At 34.4% G+C, this 27,813-nt stretch overlaps 2 protein-coding genes across 28 annotated transcripts in view; one reads left to right on the forward strand and one right to left on the reverse strand.

Moving 5' to 3' along the window:
- Positions 1–21,172, reverse strand: part of PPIP5K2 (diphosphoinositol pentakisphosphate kinase 2) — a 71,648-nt gene extending 50,476 nt beyond the window's left edge. For 16 of the 25 annotated variants that reach the window (XM_031040477.2, XM_031040458.2, XM_031040430.2 and 13 more), the window contains exons 1-10: positions 20,936–21,171; positions 16,831–17,194; positions 11,939–12,134; positions 9,324–9,414; positions 8,036–8,121; positions 6,407–6,561; positions 5,052–5,153; positions 3,754–3,915; positions 2,400–2,521; positions 835–936 (exon numbers count right to left, since the gene is read on the reverse strand). In XM_031040477.2, the coding sequence (XP_030896337.1) occupies positions 835–936; positions 2,400–2,521; positions 3,754–3,915; positions 5,052–5,153; positions 6,407–6,561; positions 8,036–8,121; positions 9,324–9,414; positions 11,939–12,134; positions 16,831–16,944 (1,130 nt within the window). In that variant the 5' untranslated portion in view covers positions 16,945–17,194; positions 20,936–21,171. Of the gene's footprint in view, positions 1–834; positions 937–2,399; positions 2,522–3,753; positions 3,916–5,051; positions 5,154–6,406; positions 6,562–8,035; positions 8,122–9,323; positions 9,415–11,938; positions 12,135–16,830; positions 17,195–20,327; positions 20,579–20,870 lie in introns of those variants that run through there. The other 9 variants (XM_081826489.1, XM_081826491.1, XM_081826490.1 and 6 more) reach the window with 4 other exon arrangements.
- An 85-nt stretch (positions 21,173–21,257) lies between these two features.
- GIN1 (gypsy retrotransposon integrase 1) overlaps positions 21,258–27,813 on the forward strand; it is an 83,692-nt gene continuing 77,136 nt past the window's right edge. For all 3 annotated transcript variants that reach the window (XM_081826506.1, XM_006728301.3, XM_081826508.1), the window contains exon 1: positions 21,258–21,337. The gene's annotated coding sequence lies outside the window, so the exon portion shown is untranslated. The remainder of the gene's footprint in view (positions 21,338–27,813) is intronic.

A 27,813-nucleotide genomic window follows, 5' to 3' on the forward strand; every position in this document is an offset into this window, starting at 1 on the left:
ACTTGCCCTGTAGCATAGATCATTACAGACTGAGATTTCATTAAATCAAAGCAAAATAAAGCTTTACTTTATAGTTGCTGTATTTATTTTGACCTTGTAAGAACAGAACAAGTATTTCAAACTCAAATTACGAGAAGATAATAATGTCTTAGAAAGAAGGCTAGGGTATACTTTAGTGTATGCCAAACTGTAAGCCACAGCATACAACCCTGCAGGATTTACCCAAAAAAATTTTATGTTAAATAGTTTAGAATATTGGTTTAAAAACATAATTAATTTCTTTTGTCCTCCCACCCCAACCAGGACTTCTCAGAATTTTTAACACGGTAAATGTAAACGTCTAAGCTATAAATATGAAGCATTTGGTCAACTCACTTGAGTAGTAGGTGAGTTTCAAGCAGTAATTTTCACTAGTAGAATGTTATTAGACACTTTGGCAATATTGGTCTAATTAATTTACCTCAAGACATACCTGTATATTTTTTCTTTACACACTCAGAATACAGAAGTTGTATGACCACGGATTATGAACCTTTAAGTGATATACCTGTTGGCACCTCCTTTATTTTTATGACTTAATTCAATAGTTCTATAACTAAGCATTTTCCAGGACTGTTTTTCCAGAATTTTTTTTTTTAACAATATAAAAGATTTTTAGTCTAGGTGGACCCCACAAAAGCATATAACCTATTTCTCCATCTGCCAAGTGAATCATATGAAAACATACACAGTAAAGTGTCCAATAATCATTCAGAAATTTAATCTCTATTGTAATAGCAGAGACCGATGTACAAAACCCAAGGAATTTCTTTAAAGGAAAATATTCAAACTTACATAGTTCCAGATGTAGTTGGTACAATTGGGATATCTTCAGCTTCTAAGGGTATTGACCAGGGGATATGAAATTGTGGAGCAAGTTCTCGCATTACAATATTGCTTTGATACAAAAAGAAAAAAGTAGAAATTAGTTCATTTTAAGACAAAACTCAGTACTCAATGACTAACGACACAGAATCATAAAAGGTCAAACTAGTGATTCTGTGATTATAGCACATAAAAAGTAACTCAAAGAATCAATCCTGATTTTAAAAAATTATATTAGCAGTCCTAAACTGGTACATCAGGACACGCTGAAGAGATGCCATAAATTTGGAATTATTTATTATTTAGTTTTAAAGTATAAATCACAATGGAGTCAAATAAATCACTATAATTGCATTAAATCTACTCACAGATACATTCTGAAAACCAAGATTGCTTGCTTCTTCTTTATGGCCACAGGTCATTTCTTTTTTTTTTTAGATTTTATTTATTTATTTAGAGAGAGAGTGTGCAAGAAGGGGGAGGGGTGGAGGGAGAAGGACAGAATCTCCAACAGACTCCCCACTGAGCATGGAGCCCTACATGGAGCTCGATCCCAGGACCCTGAGACTGTGACCTGAGCCAAAACCAAGAGTCAGATGCTCAACTGACTGAGCCACACGGGTGCCCCAGGGATCATTTCTTACCTATTTGTTGATCACTTTTGAAGTTACTCTAAATACCATGGCTCTTTTTAAACAAATTTCCATTATATTTTACTAATAGGGTTAACAATGGAAACATGTTAAGTAATTATAAAACATTTTTTGTTTTGTTTAAATTTAGCATTTATTCATGCTAAAATTTAGTAAGCTCCCCCAAATTTCACCTTAAGTGAAGTTTACCAATCTTTAAAATATACTATAAAAGCTGACTCCAATGATGACAATACATTTTAAAGTGTAAGTTTCTTATGGCTTTGTCATATATATTTTGAAATGGTTTAAAATTATTTGTCTTGTGAATCTTCTAAGTCAAGGTATAAGAAAATAGGTCAAAGAAAATAAAAATGGCATTTCTACATGCAGTAATTTCTTTTGGGTTCACTTGATAATCTCATGAGATTATCTTTAAGTGACATATAATTATAGAAAGCAGTATCATTCAAAAAAACCCGGAATTCCAAATATTTCTATTCTACTCTGGTTATTTATTTCATCAGTGTTCATTTTTATATCCTAAAGTAAGAGAATGAAACTTTTTCAACTGTAATCTATATATCAAAAACTTGCAGAACAAAGTAATCTAATAAATTAGCTGGAATAATAACTGTATAGCACTTCTAAATCTTTAAGTTAAAATACCTTTAAGCCATCATCTATATTGGCCATAGATGACTCTGACTTTGATAACCCATAGTATAACTCAGGATTTGGCATAGTTCTTTGGGGATGTCATTTTATGAACATTGATTTTTATTCTAGAGCGCTTCCAGGACCCTGATCATTTGATGTTTACAATAATTTGGTCTCTGAATAGCTAGTCTGCATTAGCTGTAACAAAGGTAAAGAGGAGAAATATAAAGAAAGAATTCTTACCCAAGTATTTTTGCACAATCATCATAATACTTCATGGAATTTTTCACAAAACTGAAGCCATTGACATCACAGACATAGGACTGTCCATTGGCTCGTAACAAATCAAAACCACAAACTGTTTGCTATTTAAAATAAATTATAAACTTTAAAGTTACATTTGAATTAGGATTCACAGTTTTTTAGTCTTTTAACATATCAAATTTTATAAATGCCTAAAAATTCACTACTGCTTATTAGTTTATTTCATAGTAAGTAATAAATGAAATTATTCATCTGTAACCTGAGTACTCTGAAAATATGTAAAACATACCATATGATCATTTGAGTTCCCCCATGAAATAAATATAGAACAAAAATGCTTAAGAGATAAGAGAGGCCAAAAAATAACAAACTATTACAAGACATTCTTCAAGTAACATTTAATTAAAAAACAAGAGTAAAAATTTTTAAAGGCTTTGTTAAATTTTGTGATAGTAGAAATTGTATCACTTTAATCCAAAAAAGCATAAAGGAAAAATAGTTTTGAAGATATGTCCCAGAGGAAATGTCCAATTATCCCTATGAATCCTTTTTTTTTAAGAGATTTTATTTTTAAGCAATCTCTCCACCCAGTGTGGGATTCAAACTCACAACCCTGAAATCAAGGGTGTTATGCACAAACAATGAATCATGGAACACTTCATCTAAAACTAATGATGTAGTGTATGGGGATTAACATAAGAATAAAAAAAAAAGTATTTCCCTCTCAAAAAAAAAAAAAAAAGAGTCGCAGGCTCTACCAACTGAGCCAGCCAGGTGCTCCTCCCTCTGAATCTTCTACACCCTGACAACTATATCCTCGTGAGCACCTGAAATAAATTTACTTTATTTGGGAGAAGAAAACAGTTGCAAGGTAGGAATTTCCTACTCAGGCTCCTGAAATTTTCTATTTTCTGCATCTTATATTCAAATCATCACATATTAGTATATGTGATTTTAAGTCATGTCTTTTGGAATCCTGTTATTACATAATTAAAACAATTTATATAAAGCTATTAAAATGTATTTATAGACTAACATTCCTTCCACAAAAGTGACTTCAAATTATTAAGACATAAAGTATTTATTATTTAATAACCAGTAACACACTAGTTTTACATTATATACCCAAGACAAGACTTCAAAAGGTAAAGTTTATCCTTTAATAGATCAAGTTGTACTACTTCGGTTTAAATCTTTAACATACATTATTGGAAGCCTAATGATTTCACTGAGGGAATTAGTCAAATGTTAGAAGTAAAAAATTTTCTTTTACTCAAGAAAGAAAATTAGAATTTCTTTTACAGGGGTCTATATGGCCTGTAAAACATCCTACCTTAAAAGCAAGGCAGACTTTCCAGGCAATTAATTTCTCTCGTGCATTAAGAATAACAGGGTATCTAACTTCTTTTCCCTCACTGTCTCGTTCCACCTTGCCATCAAGCGCTGGAGATTTTCGAGCTTCAGCATGCGCATAATCTGGACCCACTGTATAAACCTTTAATAAACGTTAAAATTAAAAATTTATATATTATTTAAAATGTATTAAAAAGGCAGACGACAAATCAGAAGAAAAAATAATCAATAAAAAATACTTCAGTCTCCAGACTGTTCTTTTCACACTTCTATTTCACATGCCAAAATTTTCAATACACTGGAAAAGATTATAAATAATTAATTACATGGCAAAACTGCTAACATGAAGTTCTGTTCTCTACAGAGAATGATTATACTGAGCATTACGAGGGAACACGAGGTTGTATAGGATGTGATCTTTTCCAAATTTTTTTAGCTTAACCAAAGGAGAGGTACATGACAGAAGGAAGTAATGGCCAAAAGAAAGATTAAAAAACTGGGGGTGGTGGTGAGGGACAGCATACGCTGAAAGGCAGACAAGAAAGGGAACAGCACCCTGAGTAAAGGTAATCAACACAGAGGCCAGAGGCATTAAAGAGCACGATGTATTCAGGTAAGAGTAAGTTATTTGGTGCCTTTTATTCTGTAAGAAATAAGGTTCACAGGACAGACTGAGAAATATTCTGTATGCCACCCTTATGAACCTGATTATTACCCTAAGGTCAGCAAAATCCACAAGAGAATTTTAAAGGAGAGATTCATGATCAGGTCTACACCTTAGAAAAAAAGACAGTCTCGTTAGACAGAGACTGGATGAAGGTATAGCAATTAAGACCTTATCTGTCACCAAATCAAACATATTGTTTGATTGTATTATACTACAGTTGTTGCAGATCTCAGAACATCATTTACACTAATCAGTGCTTAGAAACTAGTGGCTATTAGACCCTTACCCACTATATTTTATTATTTAATGTCCTTTTAAAGAAGCACACATATTATTGTATCACAAAGTTGGTTTTTAAATATTTTTGTAACTACATTTCAATAAAATTTGTCTCCTTGGCAATCCTGTTTTAAGCACCAAAGAACATTACTCTAAAATAAGGGTCCATAGGCTTCAGACTGCCAAAGACATTCATAATTCAAAACAGATAAAGAATCCCTAGTCATAAAAAGAAAGAGATCCAGAATAGAGTCTATTCTCAGGGTACTCTCTTTTTCTGATATCGTTGGTAAACTAAATACAAAATTAAAATATACTGTAATCAGTCCTACCTTTACATCAGTACCATCTGTGGGCATAAACTCTTCATATATATATGAGCCTGTTTTTCGTACATTGCTTTCTGGGGAATAAACACTACTCCTACTGCCAATCTGAAAACAAAAGATGTCCACAAATATAAAAACTAAAATATTCATCTCATTTTTATAATATAACCTTTTTACCATCTATTTCCATCTTAGATATTTCCAGAAACTTTTATTGGTGCACAGATATTTAACAACACTTGCTATAGAGTTGACACTGTATTATTTTCTGCTGTGATGAAACTTACATGTAAATTAAATTGCTAAGAATACAACGAACTGTAAGAGTAATGTTCCCAAGATTCAGCCATGTTCTTGCACATAACCCTCTTTTGTTCACTTCTTCCACCACAGAATTTTCCACTGTGTAAGTACACCATAATTCATTCATTCTATTAATGAATATTTAGGTTGTTTTCTAAGCTTTAGCCAGTAGAACAGTGTTGCTTTCAACATTCTTCTAAGTGTCCCATTTGCAAGAGCATTTCTAAGGTACAAACTACAAGTAGAATTACTAGGTGATAGAATTACTAGGTGGCTCATATTCAACTTACAAAGATAATGCCAAAATATTTTATGAACTGTTTTAACAATTTAGAGTCTTCTAGCAATGGATGTGAGTTCCCAATGCTCTACATCTTTGTCTATAATTGGTATTGTTAAACTTAATATTTGCCACTCTAATGGATATAAAACAGTATCTCACTGTGTTCTTACTTGCATTTCCATAATTGCTTGTAAGTGTACGTGCATTTTTAATCTTAATATATTGTTAAATTATGTTGCTAAGAGATAAAAGGCTATATTAATTTACATTTCTGCCAACAACATTTGGGCTTGTGCTTGTTTTCCAACTATCTCAATCTTTTTGATCTTTCGCCAATCCAAAAAGTAATTCAATGTCATTACCTTTTAGACTTCATTTGCATTTCTTTTATTATGGGTACAGTTTTGAGCATACTTTCATAAATGTAAATGATATTGATATTACTTGTGTCTATGAATTATCTATCTTGGGGGCCATTTTTCTTAAAGACTACTGATCTTTACCTGAATTTCTCATATGCCAGATACATAAATGTAAGATAGAAAGACAATCAAGTAATTTTCTTGGTATTTTGTATGTAGAAATTTTGCATAAACAACATTAAATAACTAAAATAATGCCTTGCTTTTCTAACAAAGAAGGATATCAGTTTGAATTTATCCCTGAATGATACATTCTTATTTAATCTTAGTTCCATTAAATACTTGATTACTTTTAGTAGAATTTGTATGAAGTGTGAATAACAGCATCCCCTAGGATAACAAAGGTTTACCTTTCGAAAAAGTCTTTGACTTCCACCACCAGCAGATGTTGGATAGTAAATGTAAACATTGTGATCTTCAGCACTGACTGGCTTTTCTACAAAAGGCTTTTGAAAAACTTCACCATTTACTTCTACATGATCTTCCCCTTCAATCAGATTGCATTCTAAACATCAAACATAACAGCAGGAATAATTACATATTGTATATTATCTACATATAATAATAATGTTAAAGTTTTTACTAGAATAGATTTACAAAGAAAAGTAACCTTGGATAATGTATGATTTGATTTTAATTAAAAATTTATGCAGAGGCGCCTGGGTGGTTCAGTTGGTTAAGTGTCCGACTCTTGGTTTCAGCTCAGGTTGTGATCTCATGGGTCTGGAGATGGAGCTCAGCCTCGAGCTCCACACTCAGGAGGGAAGTCTGCTTCAAGATTCTCTCCCCCTGCCCCTCCCCCCATCTCTCTCTCTAAAAAAATAAATAAATCTTTAAAAAAATATTTATGCAAACAACATATACCAAGATTTATGATCTATGACATTAAAAACTACAGTTGTTCTTCAAAATCTTATAAACCTGACATTTTACCTTATCATCCCATAGAATTCAACATTAGATATGAACTGATGCCAACAAGAAAGGCTGAGAAATTATTCTAGATTGCTTTCATCTTCTGAAAATTATATGGAATCATTTGTATCACAGATACCATAAAACATGAAATTATTTAAGTTATTAAAGTAACCTATATAAAGTAAGCAAGCAATCGAATCAGGAAGTTAACTTTTTACCTCTAGACAAATGAGAGAAGTTCCCTGTTACAGATAATAAATACTATATCTGGTTTTTAACAAAAGTTGCTTTAAGGTACAATAAAATCATCAAAATTCCCCAAAATACCCTTGTCAGAATATTAAATCTTAAAGCAGATAAACATTTATCTTGGCTTTTAGACTGTTACATATAACTTACATGCTACATTTTAGATAACCAGAAAAATGAAGCAAAGGGTGCTTTAGGATATTAATAAGTAGTAATATTTCTAAACTCCTAATCATCAGAAATTACGGTATCCTAGCATGAAGTTTCTAATCCTGAATTCAATAGTCATAGATAAATCACTTGTTTACCCCTAATCAATACAAATTTACTAAGCATGTAATTTAAAAATTCTTTATGATTCCCAGATATATGTCAAATGTAGAACAAAGAAAAGTAAGATATAGAACTCTTAAATTATTAGTGGGCCTTTTAGCTTATAGTACCACACTTCAACTGAACATAATGCTTACGTGGCTCATTAAAAAAAAAAGTAAATAGAACAGTATGAGTTCTTTGAATTCCTTCTACTTAATTATAGAAAGGAAGGGGCTCAAAAGTATGTTGAGTGACAAAAGGTAGCTTGCTCAAAATCTCATATTCTGGGGCGCCTGGGTGGCTCTGTCGTTAAGCGTTTGCCTTTGGCTCAGGTCATGATCCCAGGGTCCTGGGATCGAGCCCCGCATCGGGCTCCCTGCCCAACAGGAAGCCTGCTTCTCCCTCTCCCACTCCCCCTGCTTGTGTTCCCTCTCTCGCTGTGTCTCTGTCAAATAAATAAATAAAATCTTAAAAAAAAAAAAATCTCATATTCTTACCTTTGGGATTATTTGGGTCACGGTTCAAAATTGCATAACGAGGAAGTAAAATACCTTCAGCTTGAAGAATACTATATACTTCTCTTCTGAAGAAAAAGGAAAACATTTGCTCTATTTGAAGAGTACATTATTACTATTGTATAACTAAAAAAGGCATGGATATCAAGTCTTATTTTTTAAATAAACAAATAAATCCTTAAAAATATTGAAAATTTCTAAGGAAATATTCAGCCATATTAGAACAAAAATGTATGCACACAATACTTCATGTGGCATATTAAAATATTAATATTTAAAATTGGGAATATAAATATATAAAAAGAAATGGTTAAATACAAAGTTGCTATATGGCAATGACAGAATATTACCTATTAAAAACTTTATACTCAAAGAATATTTAATGACATGGGAAAATGTTCATAGTATTTTAAGAGAAAAGTGACCCTAATTTAGTAAAATGTGAGTGGATGTATGCATTGCTTTCTACATGAAAAAATATGATAGACAGTAGCAGGGTTAAATACCTTTATGCTTTTATTTTCCAAATTTCTTAAAGCAAATATGCATTTATATATATATATATGTATATATAACATAGAAGCATGTATTAATATGTAAATCTATGGAAAATGTTTTAAAATGTTAGATATTGATAATGTTTACTATCTGGAAGAACAGAAAAAAAAACAAAACCAAAAAACTATTGGGCCTTAAATTTTATAAAGCATTTTCACACATATAATCTCATATTGTAATGCTATCCACAAAAGAAAACTGAATGTTGGTGAAATTGTAAGGGTAGCCATCAGAGTGAAACATCACTCAAACAAAATAAATAAATATATTTGTATTCTACAGTTTCCCTTAGAAATCCATGCTTTCAGCCTGTAAAATGAACGCTAAGATATATCACGAGATATTTTTCAAAATTGTTGCACTATTCAATTAAAAAAAAAGTCTAGTTATAATGAGTATAACCCTAATTTTCATCTTCAGTCACATAACAGAGAAGTTGTTCATAATTTTCAATGGTTCAGTAGGCTCTGGAAATTAAACAAACCTGGTTTAAGTCCTTGTTCCACTATTGACAGAACTACTTGTGACTCTGGGCAAATTAATTCAGGATTGAGTTTCTTCATCTATAAAACTGGGTATAAATACCTATTTCTAAGTATTATTTAGAGGATACCACAAATTAATGTATATGAAAACACGTGAGGTCAGCTTACAGTAGATACTAAATAAATGTTATTTTTCTTCCCTTAATTCAGCCATCTCCATCACTCACCTATCTTGTATGAGATACTGCATATTCAAGTCATTGATTACAAATGGATTCCTGAGTTTTGCATAGGCAACTGCTTTGTCCAGTGGAAATCCTAAGAACACATATTATTAACATATTCTGTACAATCTCAAGATAAGTTGACATCTATAACTTATATCTATTTGATTTTATGCCACTTCCCATAAAGGTTAATTTAATTATGCATATAACTGCTTTCCATATAATGCATGGAAAAATACATAAAACTTGACATAACTGGTACTATTAATAAGTCTTATTTTTTCCTAGTTAATTTGATCGATAAGGCACAACAAGCCAGTGGCTATATAACCAAATGGAGAGCACTGACACGTTAGTCAATGCCTGATTATTCAAAGTCACCTGATAACAGGTTAAGATCACCTCATACACAAACAGAACTTCTATATAAATAAGTATATCACAGTCACTTGGTGATTTAAAAAAAAATAAATATAACTTCTTCTCACTTTAGTTTGATATTTATACGTATAAAATTGCCAATAATTCAAAGAACTTGTGCATCTTTAAAAATAGCAAAAACAAAAGTTAATTCACATACAATAGATATGCTCTAAATATAAAATATATGAGTAGAATCATACTTGCTGTAACTAGGTCAATGTTAAGGTATCGGAAATTAACTCCCTAAAATTTCTAGACTTTGATGAAACTACTAATTACATGGAACACAAATCGAATGGCAACTATACTAAGAGGTCTAAAAAAAATCTAAAGCATTTTAATAATTATACCACACTCTCTGTACTGACACTAAAAATCTCCAATTTTATCCAACAATACCTATTATTAAGAGATGGTATGGCAGTATACCATAGAGTCTAATAAAACAGGGTTCAAAATCCTGGCTCCATCTTTCATTAGCTATGTGACCCTGGGTAAATTTATTTAACATCTCTAAGTCCCTGATTCCCAGCTGTAAATGGGTATTATAGAAGTTTTACCTAGTAGACTTTTTGAGAAACTAGATAAACGAGTGTATATAAAACACTTAACATAGTCCCTGACAGAGTAAGCTACCAATAAATATTTATTATTCCTTAAATGACAATATTTTAAAGAATATCTTGTCTAAGGAAAAGAGGAAAAATCAGTAAGCATGCATAACTTTAGAATTTAACCTTGGGTACTACAGAATACCTGTGAAGACACTGTATTTTGTACCATTATCAGAACAGTTGAGGGGAAGTAAGTACTAAGGCATACTGAAGTTAACAAAACTAAACAAAAAACTATAGTCAGTTAAAAAAGACTTATTCCTAAATTCCTCTTAGTTTTTAAAATTTAATAAAAGTACTCTATAACAAGAATCACTTCCACAAATTACAAACCCTTCTCGTGTTGTAAAGACTGCGAAGAATTCATCACTTGTCATCAAGATAGCTCAATGTCTATGATTTAAAGCATCCTAACGGAATTCAGCATATAGGAACCTCTGTAACAGTTCTCTGGTTCTGTTGGTGTTAAAGAGGAACTTTTTCCTTACCAAGAGACAGCATATGGGATATGACCTTAGATAGCACCTAGTTTTTACAGGCAAAAAAAAAAAAAAAGCTTTGGTAGGAAGAACCATGTGGTAGTGAGGGAAGACCACCTAACCCTGAAGGATAAGCCAATTTTAAGATTCTCTGAAGTAAAGGACATCAATTTATAAAGAAGACCAGGGCCTTGGCTTCTCTACAGGCTACAGGAGCACAAAAAGTCTCAATCATGCTCCATCCCCTTCTTGCTGAAGGAGAAGTTTCTTGAACACTTAACTAAAGTAAAACTTTAACACAGCTGGAGATTACATATTTTGATAACAAAGTGATTTAATATGAATACATTTACAACTGAGCATGCATCTGTTAAATCATAGTTCTTAGAAATTCACTTAATTCACAGATTCCTGGGTTATAAATTTTCAAATATTCACTAATAATTTTGATCAGTATGAAGGCATACTTTACCATCAAGTAATATTTATGTTTAATTAATATTTCTGTTTGATTTGTAAAAGAAACCAAGTAAAATTGAAAATTCAAACATTAAGTTCTTCAGAAATAAAATATGAATATGTATATGAGGAAAGACAGATCATTTTCTATATAGCAAAAGCATATGGCTTAAAATATCTAATAATTCAAGAATTTATTCTAAGTAACTTAGAGTAGTGCAAAAAAAGATATGCATTAAAAGAGTTCATAATAGCCTTATTTCTAATAGTGAAAATTGGAGACTATCTAACTATTAGGATAACAGTTAAATATGTTATAGGACATCCTCATGACGACACACTATGATGACGTTAAAAATCAGGTCTTTGAAGAATGTAATGGAGGGGAAAAAAACCTCTTGATATAACCAATGAAAAAATTAAATATAAAATTACATACACACAACCACAGTAAAGTTGTTTAAAAAAATACATAGAGAAAAAAATGACTGAAAAGAAATATATCAAAATATTAACATCACTGATATGTGAGATGGGTGAGTTTAATTTTATTTTTCTGTTTTATCTAATACTCTACAATTAATATGTATTAGGCTTATTATAAGAGGATAAAGGGAGTTCCCACCCCATTCTTTAATACCTTTAGAATGGAAAGAAATAAGACAATCACATAAAGGCCAGTTTTCTACTGGTTCATTCAAAATAACATCTTCTTCAAATACTTCTACTGTGATATATTTAAATAAGGAGATCCGTTCAAGAATTTCCTTCATTGGTTTGGATTTGGATTTCTTTGCCATGGAACATATTCCAACCACAATCTGCCTTTCTGGTGGCTAAAACAGAAAGAAAACAACAACAACAAAAAATCAGGTTGACTTAATACAAATCCAAAGTAGAGCTATATTAAATCTTTTTCAGAAATAGATGCAGGATGTAATCAATACAAATGATACGCTAACCAAAAAAGGCATTTTTCAAAATTACATTTTTGTTATAATAAATAACAAATAATAGTTGTCTACAAAAGTCTGGAAAGCTTTCAGGACATCGTTACTATTTTCATTCTGATTTTAAACTTAAACAGATACTCCTTCCTTAACTGTTTCTAGTACTTATTTACCTTTGCCACAACAGAAAGGGGAAAATGAGGGCCAAAACCTATCTAATCCAGGTAAAAAGACCAATGAGAGTGAGATAAAGAGTTCTCTTGCCTAAAATAAGATATTCTGACTACAAAGCGATAGTATACAGTGTTAAACTATTTTTGTAGATTGAGCCTGAATAGGAGTTGGTCACCAGTGACAACTTGGAAGAAAATTTTGGAGAAAGCCAAACTAACAGAGGTGTCAATGCTCTTTGAAACTCCAATCTTCATACTCAATATTCCTGTCTACTGGTGTTGCTCATCTCTGACACCCTTGCTACAGCTCAAAGGCCATGGTTCGTCCTAAAACTAAAAAAAAAGGATATAGAAATACTTTATAAGTAGCTCACAGGTTTACAAAATTACTCAAGATTCATTGAGATCTTTGCATTCAAGTAATTAAGCGTTTTATCAAATAAATAAAGCTGTGCTCAGTTTTTTTTTTTTTAGTTCTCCCTCTTCCATATTTTATATATTTCACAAGATATTGTAATCTGAGCTCAAAAGTGTTTTACTAGACTTTCTCTTATTATAAATCTAAAAATAAAATTGGGTAACATCAGATTTAAATTACCATTCTTTATGTCTAAAATTAGATTTCTTCATCGCCTCTTCTAACTCATATGAAATTTAGAGCTCAAACTGGTATTAAATTTCATTGTAAATCCTAATCTCCCTGGGATCTGCTGTTTTTCCCCCTTGATCATCCACTTTTATGTTCCTTTACTCAATTCTTTCCTGATCAAAAGCCTCTACATAGCTCATGATGTTCCTAATGAATACTTCCCCAGCCAACAAAAGATATTTGCAAATGATATATCCATTAAGGGGTCAATTTTTAAAATATATAAAGAACTCATACAACTCAACACCAAAAAAATCAAATAATGCAATTAAAAAATGGGCAGAGGAACTTAACAGACATTTCTCCAAAGAAGACATACAGGTGGGCAAAAGATTCATGAAAAGATGCTTAAAATCACTTATCATCAGGAAAATGCAAATCAAAACCACAATGAGATATCACCTCACACCAGTAAGAATGGCTAGTATCAAAAAGACAAGAATATCAAGTGCTATCCTTGTGTAGTACTGTTGCTGGGAATGTAAAATGGTATGGCCACTGTGAAAGATAGTATGAAGGGTCCTCAAAAAATTAAAAATAGAAATACCATATGACCCATTAATTCTACTTCTGGGTATTTACCAAGAAAACAAAAACACTAATTCAAAAAGATATGTTGACTGCACCATTATTTACAATAGCCAAGATATGCAAGCAATCTAAGTGTCCATCAGTAAATGAATGGATAAAGAAGGTACAGTATATATATTTGTCAGCCATAAAAAAGGATAAAATCTTGTTACTCACAACAACATGGATGGACCTACAGGGTATTATGCTAAGTGAAATAAGTCAGTCAGAAAGACAAATGCCCTATGATTTCACTTAACATGGGGAATCTAAAAACCAAAACAAATAGACTCAAATACAGAAAACAGCCTGGTGGCTGCCAGAGGGAAGGGGGATGGTGGGATGGGTAAAAATGGCAAAGGGGATTAAGAGGTATACAGACTTTTAGTTATAACATAGATAAGCCATGGGGATGAAAAGTACAGCAGAGGGAATATAGTCAATAACAGTAACTTTGTATGGTGACCAGATGGTAACTACACTTATCATGGTGAGCATTCTGTAATGTATATAATTGCTGAATCACCATGTTGTACACATGAAACGATTATGTCAATTATACTCCAGTAAAAAAAAAAAAACACTCAACCTAACATTTCCCATTGCTTTACAATTAAAAAAAAAAGGCTACTAGGCTAAATTGTATTTATTACAGATCTATTTAATATCTACTCCTTAGCTAAGATGAACTAGAAACTTCCAAGTTTAAAATGAACAAATAAGCCTGCATTATTAAGACAAAACTATAAATTTTCCTATAGGTAAAATCTTGGAAGCATGAAAATAACTGTTTAGACAGATCTGAGTTACTTTGATAGATTTAATGTCTAAGATGAAATTCATATCTTTATTTTCTTTTTCTGAAATTCATACCTTTAATCCTAAAAATAGGAGAATGATCTGGAACAAATCATTTTGTCAATCTATAGGCCAAATGAACCAAATCAAGCTTCTCAAAAGTGTCAACTATGCACCACAAATGTGACTCAATTTAATTAGTACCAATATTCCAAGAATTACACTAAGTGCTGAAGTTAGATATACAGAAACTACCTATCCTCAAAGTGCTGTGAATCGAACAGATCACAGTAATAATGTAGTACATTATGATACATGGAATACAAGTATATACATCAAGGTATAGGAATAGTACTGAGGGGGCACCTGGGTGGCTCAGTTGGTTAAGCATCTGCCTTTGGCTTAGGTCATGATCCTGGGGTCCTGGGATTGAGCCCCATGTCAGGCTCCCTGCTCAGTGAGGAGTCTGCTTCTCCCTCTCCCTCTCCCCCTCCCCCTGCTTGTGCATGCTCTTTCTCTCTCTCTCTCAAATAAAATCTTTAAAAAAAAAAATAGTACCGAGGAAGAAGTATTCAAGATTATAAGGAGAAGGGGAAGAATGAATAGGGAATATGAGCAAGGTTTTGAAGAATGAAAAACAATTCATAAGGTACCCCTCAGAAAAGGGCATTTCACAGAGATGAAGAAATACACACAACAGCAAAGAGGCATGGTACAACATGGAATAATATATGAAAAACAAAAATTTGATATTGTTGAAACCTAAAAGGTAGAAGGGAAGAGAGACTAGTACAATTCTAGATATAAGGGACAGACAAAAGTCCTTATTTGTAAGAAATGGACTTGATCTGTCAGTGATGTTCACAGAATGTTCAGATGAACTCAGGCGAAAAGGGGTAGGGGTAGCAGAGGCTGAGTCAATAGTACTTTCTAGCTTAAGTCAGACAGATAAAACATGTTTTATTTATTGGACTTCTGGATAACACTTCAGATGAAGAAAAATTTTGCCATTAAGAGAAGCCTGAAAATCATTTTTTCTGGGGTGAGGTGGGGGGTAGAATAGGTTTTAAGTGAATGACAGTCTCATTTGCATTTCAGATATGTGTAACGGCATGGTGAAAAGTGTTAAATAACTATGGAAAATGATGTCAGTAATCATCCAATAGCTATTTTTGGTTTGTTTTTTTACTACTTTTACCAAGTATAACAGGTTTTGGTTTGAAAACAAAATTATCAGGGTGCCTGCATGGTGCAGTCGGTTAAGCAGTTGACTCTTGGTTTGGGTTCAAGGTCCTGAGATAAAGCCCTGCGTCGGGCTTTGCGTTCAACATGGAGTCTCCTTGGGACTGTCTCACTCTCCTTCTGCCCCTCCCCACCACCCGCCCTCTTTCTGTCTGTCTCTCTCTCAAATAAATAAATAAATCTTAAAAAAATTATCTTTTCAACTGGAAATGTAAGAAAAAACAAACATAAGTTTGTATCTTAAATCAGTTTTCCCAGTAAAGCAATCTACTTCTAAAGGGAAAACAAGAAAAATGTTGAGCTAATGTAACTACAGTAAAATGAACATAATAAATGTGTGTTATTCCTAAAGATCCAGTACAGCTATACCTCCTAGTAGATCAGATCAAAAAGAAAACAAGACTTATGCACTTATACACCTCTCTGGATATTTGAGGTAGCCTCTTCTTCTAGTCACACAGTTACAGACTTCTGAATAGTTAATATATAAGGCCATCTTTGGGTCAACCACCACTTGTATTGACAGCATGACAAACTTAACGAAGCTGGCTAAGTTCTTCTTTAGTACCTTTAAAATTACTTCTTCCAACTTACTTCTTTATCTTGATGTACTTTTTTTTAATTTTATTATGTTATGTTAATCACCATACGTTACATCATTCGTTTTTGATGTAGTGTTCTGTGATTCATTGTTTGTGCATAACGCCCAGTGCTCCATGCAGAACGTGCCCTCTTTAATACCCATCACCAGGTTAACCCCTCCCCCCACCCCCACCCCTCTAGAACCCTCAGTTTGTACTTTTCAGGTACTTCTACATACAAGAAACCCTTTTGGTTTATGGCCCTGATTATTCTCTCCTTGCCACGTTTTCAACTGATTCCTGTGTTATGCTAGGCATACCAGTGAACATATCATGAAAGACATCATTAAACAACTTAAAAGTCTGACCCCTAATTGGATTTCTTGATGCATCATAGATTCAATAATGCTACTAGTGAAACATAACATGCTTTTACAGCACAGAAGATTTCCAATAAATTTCTATGTACAGAAATGTCTTCACAATTTAGAAAGTATTAATTCACCTTGACAGTGATTAGCAAGAAGCCTATAGTGTACTGGTCTTTTCTCATCAAACAAACAACTTACAGACTCATCCTCTTCCTCCTCATCTTCATCTGCATGGTGGAAGAAATGTCGATAATTTCCTGAGTTTATTTCTGTATCTTCAGGTCCAACAAAGAATCTGGGGGTCTCACTCATTTTTATTTCATCTGATACAGATATAAAGCACTATACTAAAACGGCTCCTAAATAAACCATTCTCTCTATACTAGCTGACACAGAGCTCTGTTGCAGCTTGTTTCTGCTTATACAAGCACTTGAAATTGTGATGACAGTTAGTTGGCAAATGTTCTTTTATTCTCTGATATCATCGCTTCAGTGTTGATGAAGTTTAAAAGACAAAGAGTGAGGCTATTGCTTCAGTGAGTTGATGCAGTAATCTTTCTACCTAAAATGCAATGAAAAAATTAATTTTGTAATTTTTTCAAAATTTTACAAAAAATTAATTTTGTAAACATTCATGTAAAAGTAAATGACACGTGTAAAATCATGACCGGTACCTTGATGCATACCTTCAAATGAAAAGACATTTGCTTCCATAAAATTAAAAAATTAGGCTCTCATCGTCAATAACCTACATTTTATCAATTTGACAAACTGATTCAAAAATAACAAAAAGAAAGTAATAAAATAACAAAGTAACAATAACAAAAATACACACTAAATTCAAGTCCAAAAATATCTAACAAATGAGAAAATTATTCAAATTATAACAAAATTCCATTAAAAGCTAGATAACTCTGCAACACAGTTAAGTAATACCTGAATAGAATGGAAAAAAACAAAACCAGATAAAATGTAATGTGGGTTTAAAACCCACTGAAAGCTATAAATCAATTTGAAATTTCGTCAAATCAATTTTTAAAAGACTTTAACTAGAAAGCTCAGGGGATAAAACCGTTTTGCATTTTAGACTCAAAAAAAAAAATCAACAAAACAAGATTAGAATAAAAACAAGATTTCTTTTTATGTTAGATAGAACTGCAAAGTCTAACTCCCAAACTCTTATTCCTAAAGATCTAATTTTAGTTTAATTGGTGGTTCCCTATTAAATATTAAAACCCTAGTGTACCTAGCCAGGCTTCACTTTATGCAACTTTCAAATTAAAATTTCACAGTGTAATGAAATTTCAAACAGTTGGTGATTAAAAAATTAAAGTAAAATATCTGTTCAGAAGACAAATACTACTCAACTCTCATTTTTAAATTGGAAACTACCACGCTAAGTAGCCACAATCAAAGAAGTGGTTCTCAAACTTCACACATCAGAATCACCAGGAGGGCTTGTTAAAATACTAAACTAAAAAGTCTCAAAGTAGGACTTGATACTCTAAAAATTCCAACCTGATGCTCATACTGCTGGTCTGGAAATGAACATTGAGAACCACTGCTCTCGACTTTGACAAAAGTGGGTTAGAAAGCTTTTTCTGATAGTTGCTCGGTTCTGTGTCCTTAACTAAGTTATTGAGACTCTCTAGCCACCATCTGTAAAATGGGATAAATCTCATTAATTATTTTGCAAATTAAATGACAATGAAGACATAACAGCAATTAGCACAAGGTAAGCATTTAGTAAATGTTAGCTATTTATTTATCTTGCTGGCTTTTATAATTAAGACCGAGATTCCTACCTAACTTAACTAGCACAAAACAAATACAAACAATTCAATTTAGAAGGAACCTATTTACTACCCACGTAATGAAGCCACGGAAACTCCTTTTTGTCGCCGCCGCTGCTGCTGGAGACCTCATTACATGTTTTCCAGTCTTACCACACTGCTTGAGACTATCATGAACACTACTGCCTGGAATAAACACTCATCTCCTTCACAGATCTGCCATAGTCAAAGCTGCTTAATCCTTAAAATGATACCATGGATCATCCATCAGTCCTATGTAGTATTCAGAAAGCCTCCTTCCTTGAGGAGCCTGAACAGACACATGACCAATTTTCCTGAAATCCTAAAAGCATTTTCCAATGAAAGCACTGTTGTAAATGGTGACTCCAGTTCCAGGGAACTATTACTACAGCTACATAATAGGTTATTAAATAGGCTTCTGCACGCTGGCAAAGGCAGCCAAGCATCATTTAGAAGTGTATACAAAAAAGCCCATGCCAAGTTTCACAAAACCTTCACACTGATTTTTCCCTTCTTCAAACATTCATGAACTATATTTTGCTGAGCCTGTCTCTCCTTCTACTTATAATTCACTATTGTCCTTGAAAGTTCCAATTCCTCCTTCAATAATTAACTGCAAAGTCCTCAATAAATGCTTTTCTGACAACTATCATGCTTCTGCCAACCCCTAAATACACATCAGCATCTTTCCCATCCTCCATGATCCACAGCGTTTGGGATATATCTTTACAATTACCTGTTTCCATTAGAGTTAGGGTTTTTTCCTCCCCAAGTTTTTATTGTGAAAAATTTCAAATATTCAGAAAAGTTGAGAGAATGGTTCACTATACATGTACATTCATACACTCACCACTAGACTCAACAATTGCTAACATTTTACCATATTTACTTTCTAGCATATACTTGCTCTATCATTTGAAAGTTATAGACAGAAATATACTTCATTTCTATATACTTTGGTATGCATCTCCTAAAAATAAGGACATCTTGCTATATAACCAATTATGATTTCCACTTAGGAAAATCAATAGTTCCTTAATACTATTTATATGTAGCTGTGTGGGTGCTTTTAGAGAACAAGGACCTCATCTGTATATTCCTAGTACTTAACTGGTGCATAGCACTTATATGGGTGATCAATAAATGTCCCGCCAATTGTTAAGTGTAATATCCTAACAAGACCTACCACAAGTCATGAGTTTAAAACTTAAAACAGCAAGATCTGACTGTGCAACTTTGAATCTTCTGCACATCAGTTTAGTCATCTGCTTTCAAAACACCCATGCTGCAGTTAGTATTTTGGTTTCTGAACTATTTAATTCTGCATCAATATGGAAGCTCCATGAGGACAGAGATCATCTCATCAGACACATAAATAGGCATACTGTATTTTTTTTTAAATGAATACTTTCAACCACTGAAAATGTTAGTGAAGAAACTGGAAGCAAAGAAGCATAATGGTAAGACAACAGTAGTATAATTAAGAATACAGATTTTGGAATCTAAAAAATGTGGCTTTTAATCCAGTTTTAAATGTTTACTAGTAACAAAAGTTTTTTTAGGACAAGTGGCCTCTCTAAGCCTCAGTACCTATCTCTGGAAAGAGAATAATAATCTAATATACCTCATGGAATTGTTGAGAGAAGTGTATGAGAAAATACGTAAAGCACTTGGCACACTTAAGAACTCAGTTAGTGGCGGTTATCTTCAATATTCAATTTGCCTGAAACAAAAACTGTATTTTTCATTGAAGAATTTTCAACAGCAAAACAAAACCCTATCCCAGTGTAGGGCAAGGATGCTGGGTGCTCAGGCCAGCCACGCTTCCTACTTCCCCATCTAAGCCTTCTAGCACACTAAAGCAAACCAAGTATCACCCACAGGAATCCAAAAGTCGCCAAATCCCAGAAGTCCAGAACCTAGTAAATGAGATCCAGTGGTCACCACCCTCGGTCCGTCTCCCTCGAAGCGCGCGAGGTGCAACACTCTCGAACTGATTAGGTGAGGCAGTGAGTGACCTGCAGTCTCCGTTTTTATTCGGGAAAGCTGCAACGCAAGGGCCTCTTTGTTCTTTTGAAGTGGGGGTGCAGGCGGCGAGGAGAAGAGGGGTAAAGACTGAGCAATGAAAATAAAAATAGCCATCGCTACCCACATCAGTCCTCAAACTCCAGGCTGGAGGAGCGAGCCCACAGCCTGGAGTGCCAGCTGGACGCTCGGCAGTTCCCTTCGGGTTCATCTGAAATTTCGGGTATCTCAAACCCAAGGAATAAAAAAGGGGGACAATGGAGGAGAAGGAGAAATTAAGACGCGAAAAGGCTGTAGTGTCACTCCTCCACGCCCACGATGCCCTTCGCTCTGGCACATGCCCCTAGGAAGAGCGCGTGTCTAAGCTCCGCAAAGCGCAGAAAAGACAAAGCAACTAACTGCCCAGCAGCGGCCTCGGGTGACCGAGTTCGGCATCTCGGCTCTCCTCGGGTCTGAGTCCTCACCTGCTACTGCTGCAATAGCCACGCAAGCTGCAGAAGATAGCCGTGCCCTTCCCAGGTTTCGGCTTCCCCTTTAATCCCAGAGACAGGAGTGAAGTGTTCCTCAAAAGACTCCAGCTGTTAGCTTGGACGTAGGTCTTCTCTCTACAGTAGCAGCTGAAGGGTCACACAGAGGTACTGCAAAGCACTACACCTCCCTTATCTTGGTCACGCCTCTCCCCTCCCGCCTCGGGTCTCACACAGAAACCTCACCGGGCGGAACGCTTTCCGGCAAGTGCCAAACGGCCCGCACGGCCCCCATAAATACACCCCTCTTGAAGACACCGGTAGTTCCGTTTCCGGCAGCACCAGATAAGTCGCGAGAGGAAGCTTAGACCCTGTTGTTTGCGTTTAGGACCACTTTCGGTGAGTGGTCGTTCCGGTATGCTTTGTTATATCTAGTGATTTTTAAAGTGAGGCATCACCTGACAGTAATTTCAAAACCATTGCATCGACTAGTTTAAGGACGGTTTTAATTGACTGTGGAGATTGCGCAGGCGCTCTTGGGGCTAGAGGGCCTTGCTTGGGCGTTGCGGTGTCCCGCGCCAGCTGAGTCGAAAAGGGGCGAGTTCTGTAGTCGGGCGTGGGGAGGTGCTTAGTCTGTGTAACGGAGTTTTACTTGAGATCGTTTTCCTGATCATGCTAAGTTTAGCTGGACCTTGCCCTTAAGAGTTGATTAACGAGCCATTAAAACTCCCTGGAAATGCTCTCTGATAGTTAAAGTAGCGTCCGAGACCGCGAGCAGGTTCAAAAGTTGACCGCCGCAGTTGGCCGACGTTAAAGAATTCTCCCCACTTACTTTACCATAGTTGTCATTTAATCTAGAATATTACCCTTTTGCCCCAAATTAAAACCGCCTGTGGCGGGGAGAATCGCGAGTTCAAGGGAGAATCTTGTCCGGTAGTTTTAAAGGAAAACACTACCTCAGTGTGGTTTTTCCTTAAATGAGCGTTTCTGAGCCAAAGTAGAGAAATAATTTTCAAAATGGAAATTCATGTATCATAAGTGGCTTTATATGTATGCGTATGGAGATGAAGGCATTTTTGTTAAGCGAATTTGTAGGTTGAAGTGAAGCCGATTAGAAGTGTTCTGGTGTAATTAGATTTCCCAGTCTTAGACATTACATAAAATTGTGCTCTTCTTTTTTTCAGAGATTAAAGTAGACTAATTCAGAAGTAAAAGTTCTGATCACAAGTTAATATGTTTATTGAAATATTGCAAAATTTAAGTTTTTAAGCTGGAACACATGCATATTACAACTTTTTGGAGAGTTGTTGGCCTTGATGGATTTTGTCCAATTCTCATTTTATTTAAAGTGATACTTAACTGCCTTACTTTTTGCATACACAAGATAAAATTAAATGAATTAAGTAATAAATATTTACACAATACTTACCGATTTTATTTGACGTTGTATTAGGGACCTAGTGTTAAAGTTCAACTAAATTTGAACCTGACAGTTCCTCTTGCAAAATTAGAAGTTGTAATCAGCCACCTTCACCTCCTCTTCTCATCCCTACATATTTTAATACACAAGTACTTATTTTAACACAAATTTTTAAAAATAAGAACTATTTAAAGAAGGCTTAATCTTCATTTTGGTAACATAAGTCACTTAATTCTCCCTTGTAAATAATACTTTTGTTTAATATTTGGTTATAGGAAGATATTTTATTTATGTTTGTTCTAATATTACAGCTTAAAGCTTTTTTCTCATACTACTCAGATGGTTTTTAGGGATCAAATGGTGAGTGTATTTTGAAAAGAAAAAACTACTGGTTCTTTAAATTATTCCCATATATAAATGCCAAATATTAGCAGCAAATTTTTGATTTGGAGGATGATTTTCCTTTTTGTGAACTGATTTTTCTTATGTATTTAAGCTTCTGAACCACATTAGACTATAAACTCATTATAAAGTATACAACTCTTGAGTCTTCTGGGTTTCCTGGTTAGCAGTAAAACATAAACATTACCATAAAACCTTAATCACCATTAGTGAAAATGAGATTTTAAAATCTTTTTCCTTGTAGATAAAGGTTTTGAGAAAGGGAAGTGTTTTCTATTACTTTGAACAGCTTGATATGAATGATAACAATAACTAAATATTTTAACAGTATTATATATTGAATTACCATTTGCAAAAGACTTTTCAAATCCTTAATATCATTGATCCTGATATTTATGGAAAAGGAGGGATAAGTATTATTTTCTTTTTTCAAATGTGGATACTGAAGCTTAAGTAACTCATACACCAGAAATTTTGACTCCTAAAAGCCATGACTTCTTAGACACACCCTACTTATAGTGCCCTGTGTATATATATATATGTGTGTGTGTGTGTGTGTGTATATATAAGTGAAGTAATGTTTTCCTAAGTGAAATAGCAATTACGTTTGAAACGTGCTCTTTTTTTTAATTCACTGCTATCTTTCCTATGAGAAAAGGCAAATAATTCTTTGCTCATTCACAAATATGTGAATGTCCACTGTGTCCCAAACTATGTGAAATGATGTAAACATTAAAAATTAATAACTTTATCATTTCTCATATGTAATCTGAATTATTAATTACAAAATCATTTTATAACTTAACTAGCAGAGGCCTCAACCAAGTATTATGAAATCTGAGGTTGACAATAATGAAATTATTAGTGTAGCAGGGGGAAAAAGCCAACAAAATTTGAAGCCCCAGAAAACAAGGTTCAAATGTCAGTGCCTCCACTCACTGTGTTGCTTTGAGCAAATTGGGTAATCTCTCTGAAACTCTATTTTCTTATAAAGTGGATATACAGCTAGTGCATACTTCATAGGATGTTGTGAGGATCATCACAGTAAAGCACTGTATAAATGTTTGCAATTCTTAAAAATTGCCTTTGCAGTTAATTAAAAAATTCTCCTTTAATTAAAAGAAATTGTTCCCTGTCCCTGTAGTTTTGGCTTTTTCAGATGTCATTTAAATAATAGCATATAGTGTGTAGCCTTTTGTGTCTGACTTTTTTCATTTAGCATAAAAATCATTATGATTTTTAAGATTTATCCCAATTGTTAAGTATATTTTTAGTTCCTTATCAGTGCTGAGTAGTATTTCACCATATGGATCTACCATAATTTGTTTATCCACTCACCAGTTGATGAACATTTGGTTTGTTTTCAGATTTCAGCTGGGAATAAAGCTTCTAGAAACAGTCACATATACATTTTGTGTGGATATATACTTTCATTTCTCTTGAGTTAAAACTGTTTTCCAGCATGTTTGTTCCATTTTGTATTCTCACCAGCAAGGCTCTGTATCCTTGGTAGTACTTATATTGTTAGGTTTTGTTTCTTTTTTGTTGTTTTTTTGACTTTTTGATGGATGTATAGCAGTATTTTAGTTTTTATTTGCATTTTTAAATGTCTCATTGTGTTGAGCATGTTTTCATGTGTTATTTGCAAATCATATTTTCTTTGATGAAAGGTCTGTTCAAATCTTTTGCCCATTTTTTAAATTGGATTATTTGTACCTTATTGTTGAGATTTAAGAATTCTTTACAAATTCTTTGCAATGATGGGGATGGAGCTCGAATATTATACTAGGTCAAATAAGTCACTTAGAGAAAGACAAATACCATATTTCACTTGGATGTGGAATTTAAGAAACAAAACAGATGAACATAGGGGAAGAAAAAAAGAGGGAAGCAAACCATAAGAGACTCTTAACTATAGAGAACAAACTGAAGGTTGGTGGAGGGAGGTGGGCAGGGGATGGGCTAAATAGGTGATGGTATTAAGGAGCACACTTGCGATGAGCACTGGGTGTTATATGTAAGTGATGAATTACTAAATTCTACACCTGAAACCAATTTTACCATGTATTTTAACTAACTAGAATTTAAATAAAAACTTGAAAAAAATAAGAGTTCTTTAAAGTTCGGAAAACAAGTTTTTTATTATATTTGTGTACTGCAGACATTTCTTCCAGCTGTGATTGTTCTTTTCACTTTCTTAAAATTGCCTTTAAAAGAACAAAAGTTTTTGGGGGTGCCTGGGTGGTGCAGTTGATTAAGCATCTGACTCTTGATTTCAGCTCAGGTCATGATCTCGGAGTCATGAGATCAAGCCCCAGCAATGGGCTTCATGCTGAGGGGGTTTCTGCTTGAGAGTCTTTCCCTCTGCCCCTCCCCTCCCACTCGTGCTCTCCCTCTCTGTCTCAAATAAATAAATAAATCTTTTAAAAAAATGAAAGAACAAAAGATTTTTGATTTTTTTTTATTTAACTTTGTATTCCCATAACCTAGTGCATATAAGGATTTAAGGACTTGGTAAATGAATGAACAAATAAAAAGTTGTATGGATGAAAGGCCTAACTGTAGTAGAGAGTAAAACATAGGAAGTTCTACAACGGTACAGAGAAAGTCAGGAGAGGTTGAGATCACTTCAGATTCAGATATCATGGAAGGCTTGCTTCAGTGAGGTGCTAGAGATTTATTTTGAAAACTGGTTAAGACTTAACCAGATAGGGGTGTCTGGGTGGCTCAGTTGGTTAAGCATCTGCCTTCTACTCAGGTCATGATAGCTGAGTCCTGGGATTGAGCCCCGAGTCGGGCTTCCTGCTCAGCAGGGAGTCTGCTTCTCTCTCTCTCATAAATAAATAAAATCTTTTTAAAAAAGGATTTGATAAGATAGAATTGGAAGGATAAACCATTCACAGGGGAAATGGTGACATAAACCAAGGTACAGAGAATGGTTGGGATGTGGGCAAAGGTATATAAAGAAGAGAGAGGAGAAACTGTAAGGCTTGTTTTGTGCCAGGTTGTAGAGGCTTGGCTAAGTAGTTCAGACTTTGTCTGTAAGCACTGGAGATGGCCAGGAGCAGTCTAATAGTGTCTACTCTAATAATTCATTTGGAAGATAAAAATGTGCTTAGGACAATGAATAGTTTAAATTAAGATTCAAGGTAAATGTGTCAAACAAATGATCACCCCTTTAATGTTCTCTTCTTTACTAAGACAGCTGACCCTTATATAACACACTTGTGAAATATGAAAATATGTAGAAATTTTCTGATTTTTATGTCTTCCACCATTAGAAGAGTCCACTCTACCTTAATGACGACCAAAAAAACAAAAAGCCAAAAACCTCAAAGAACTCAGTCTCCAAAATGTTGTTTATTGATTTCTTCTACTCCTTGACCTTTTGTACTATGGGCTTGCTCTGAGGAGAGTGAATTATTCTATTTTGATGTATTTTCAGTTCTTTAAAAGTTAAGGGTTTGAAAGTGGAGAGGTTAATTTCAGTGAATAGACTTTACTGAACATGAATTTTCGTTCATGTATTTTAGGTAGGACAGCCAAGAGTATCCTCATAGCACAGATTCTTGAATGTACTGAGGGCTTCATCTTATATTGAGTAATTAGAGAAAAGGTTTTCTGGTATCCCCAGTGCTATATACTGAATGTTTGTGTGTCCCTCCCCTCACACACACACCCCCCACAAATCTGTATGTTGAAATCATAACCACCAGTGTGATGGTATTTAGAGGTGATGCCTTTGAAAAGGGATGAGGTCATGAGGATGGAGCCGTCAAGAATGGAATTAGCGCCCTTCATTGTTGTTGTTTTTTAAAGTAGTCTCCATGCCCATCATGGAGCCCAATGTGAAGCTTGAACTCACAGCCCTGAGATCAAGACCTTAGCTGAGATCAAGAGTCAGATACTTAACAGACTGAGCCACCCAGGCGCCCCGGAATTAGTGCCCTTTTAAAAGAGAGGTCAGCTCTCCAGCACCTTCTGTTATGTGAAGACAAAGCAAAGAGGTAATCTATGAACCAGAAAGCAAACTTTGACCAGACAGTGAATCTGCCAGCTTGTGTTTGGACTTTTTACCTCTAGAACTGTGAGAAATAAATGTTTGTTGTTAATAAGCAACCCAGTCTATGGTATATTGTTATAGCACCCCAAATGGACTAAGACACCCTAGAGAATTGGAGGGGGCAGTTGGGGGAACTTAAAAGACAGAAGTTTTTAAGTATAAGGACAAAATAATGGACATCAGTGTGGTTTAGGGAGACATTCATGTTGTCCAATAGCCAGGTTTTTTCTACCAGTAACAATTACCCATACCCCTATGTGTTATGGGACCTGTATTTTGTCTAAGGTGTAAGAGTTTAGTATATGTGCTGCCGAAGCGAGCTCTAAGGTGTAAGAGTTTAGTGTTTTGCTCCTGGAGGCTTTTTATAGGCCTGAAACGGCCTTGTCTTTTTAAGGTCCTTCAGGTTTTGCAACCTTTACTGATCTCTGAAAGGGAGGCAATAAAGGATTTTATCTTATTTGTTAAATCACTTCTTCCTCCAGATAACCATGCTCAGCTGCTGTCTAGGATTTGACGTTTCAAGGTTTTCTTTTAGATGGTTTAGAACATTGTTGGTTCCAAAAGCCCTTCACAGAAAATAATAATTTGGGGTCATATATTTTACAGAATATAGACCCTAGTGATTTAATCTAAAATGAGAAATGGCAGGGTGCCTGGCTGGCTCTGTGAGTGGGGCATGTGACTCTTGATCATGGGTTTCAGTCCCATGTTGGGTGTAGAGATTACTTAAAGATAAAATCTTTAAGAAATAAAATGAGAGGGGCGCCTGGGTGGCTCAGTTGTTAAGCGTCTGCCTTTGGCTCAGGTCATGATCCCAGGGTCCTGGGATCGAGCCTCACATCGGGCTCCCTGCTCAGCAGGAAGCCTGCTTCTCCCTCTCCCATTCCCCCTGCTTGTGTTCCCTATCTCGCTGTCTCTCTCTCTCTGTCAAATAAATAAATAAAATCTTAGAAATGAGAAAGGACAGTTTTTTCTCTCCCTTGGACTTGG

The sequence above is a fragment of the Leptonychotes weddellii genome, chromosome 7, assembly GCF_054177405.1.
Source record: "Leptonychotes weddellii isolate Sample4059 chromosome 7, ASM5417740v2, whole genome shotgun sequence".
Taxonomy (NCBI): Eukaryota; Metazoa; Chordata; class Mammalia; order Carnivora; family Phocidae; genus Leptonychotes; species Leptonychotes weddellii.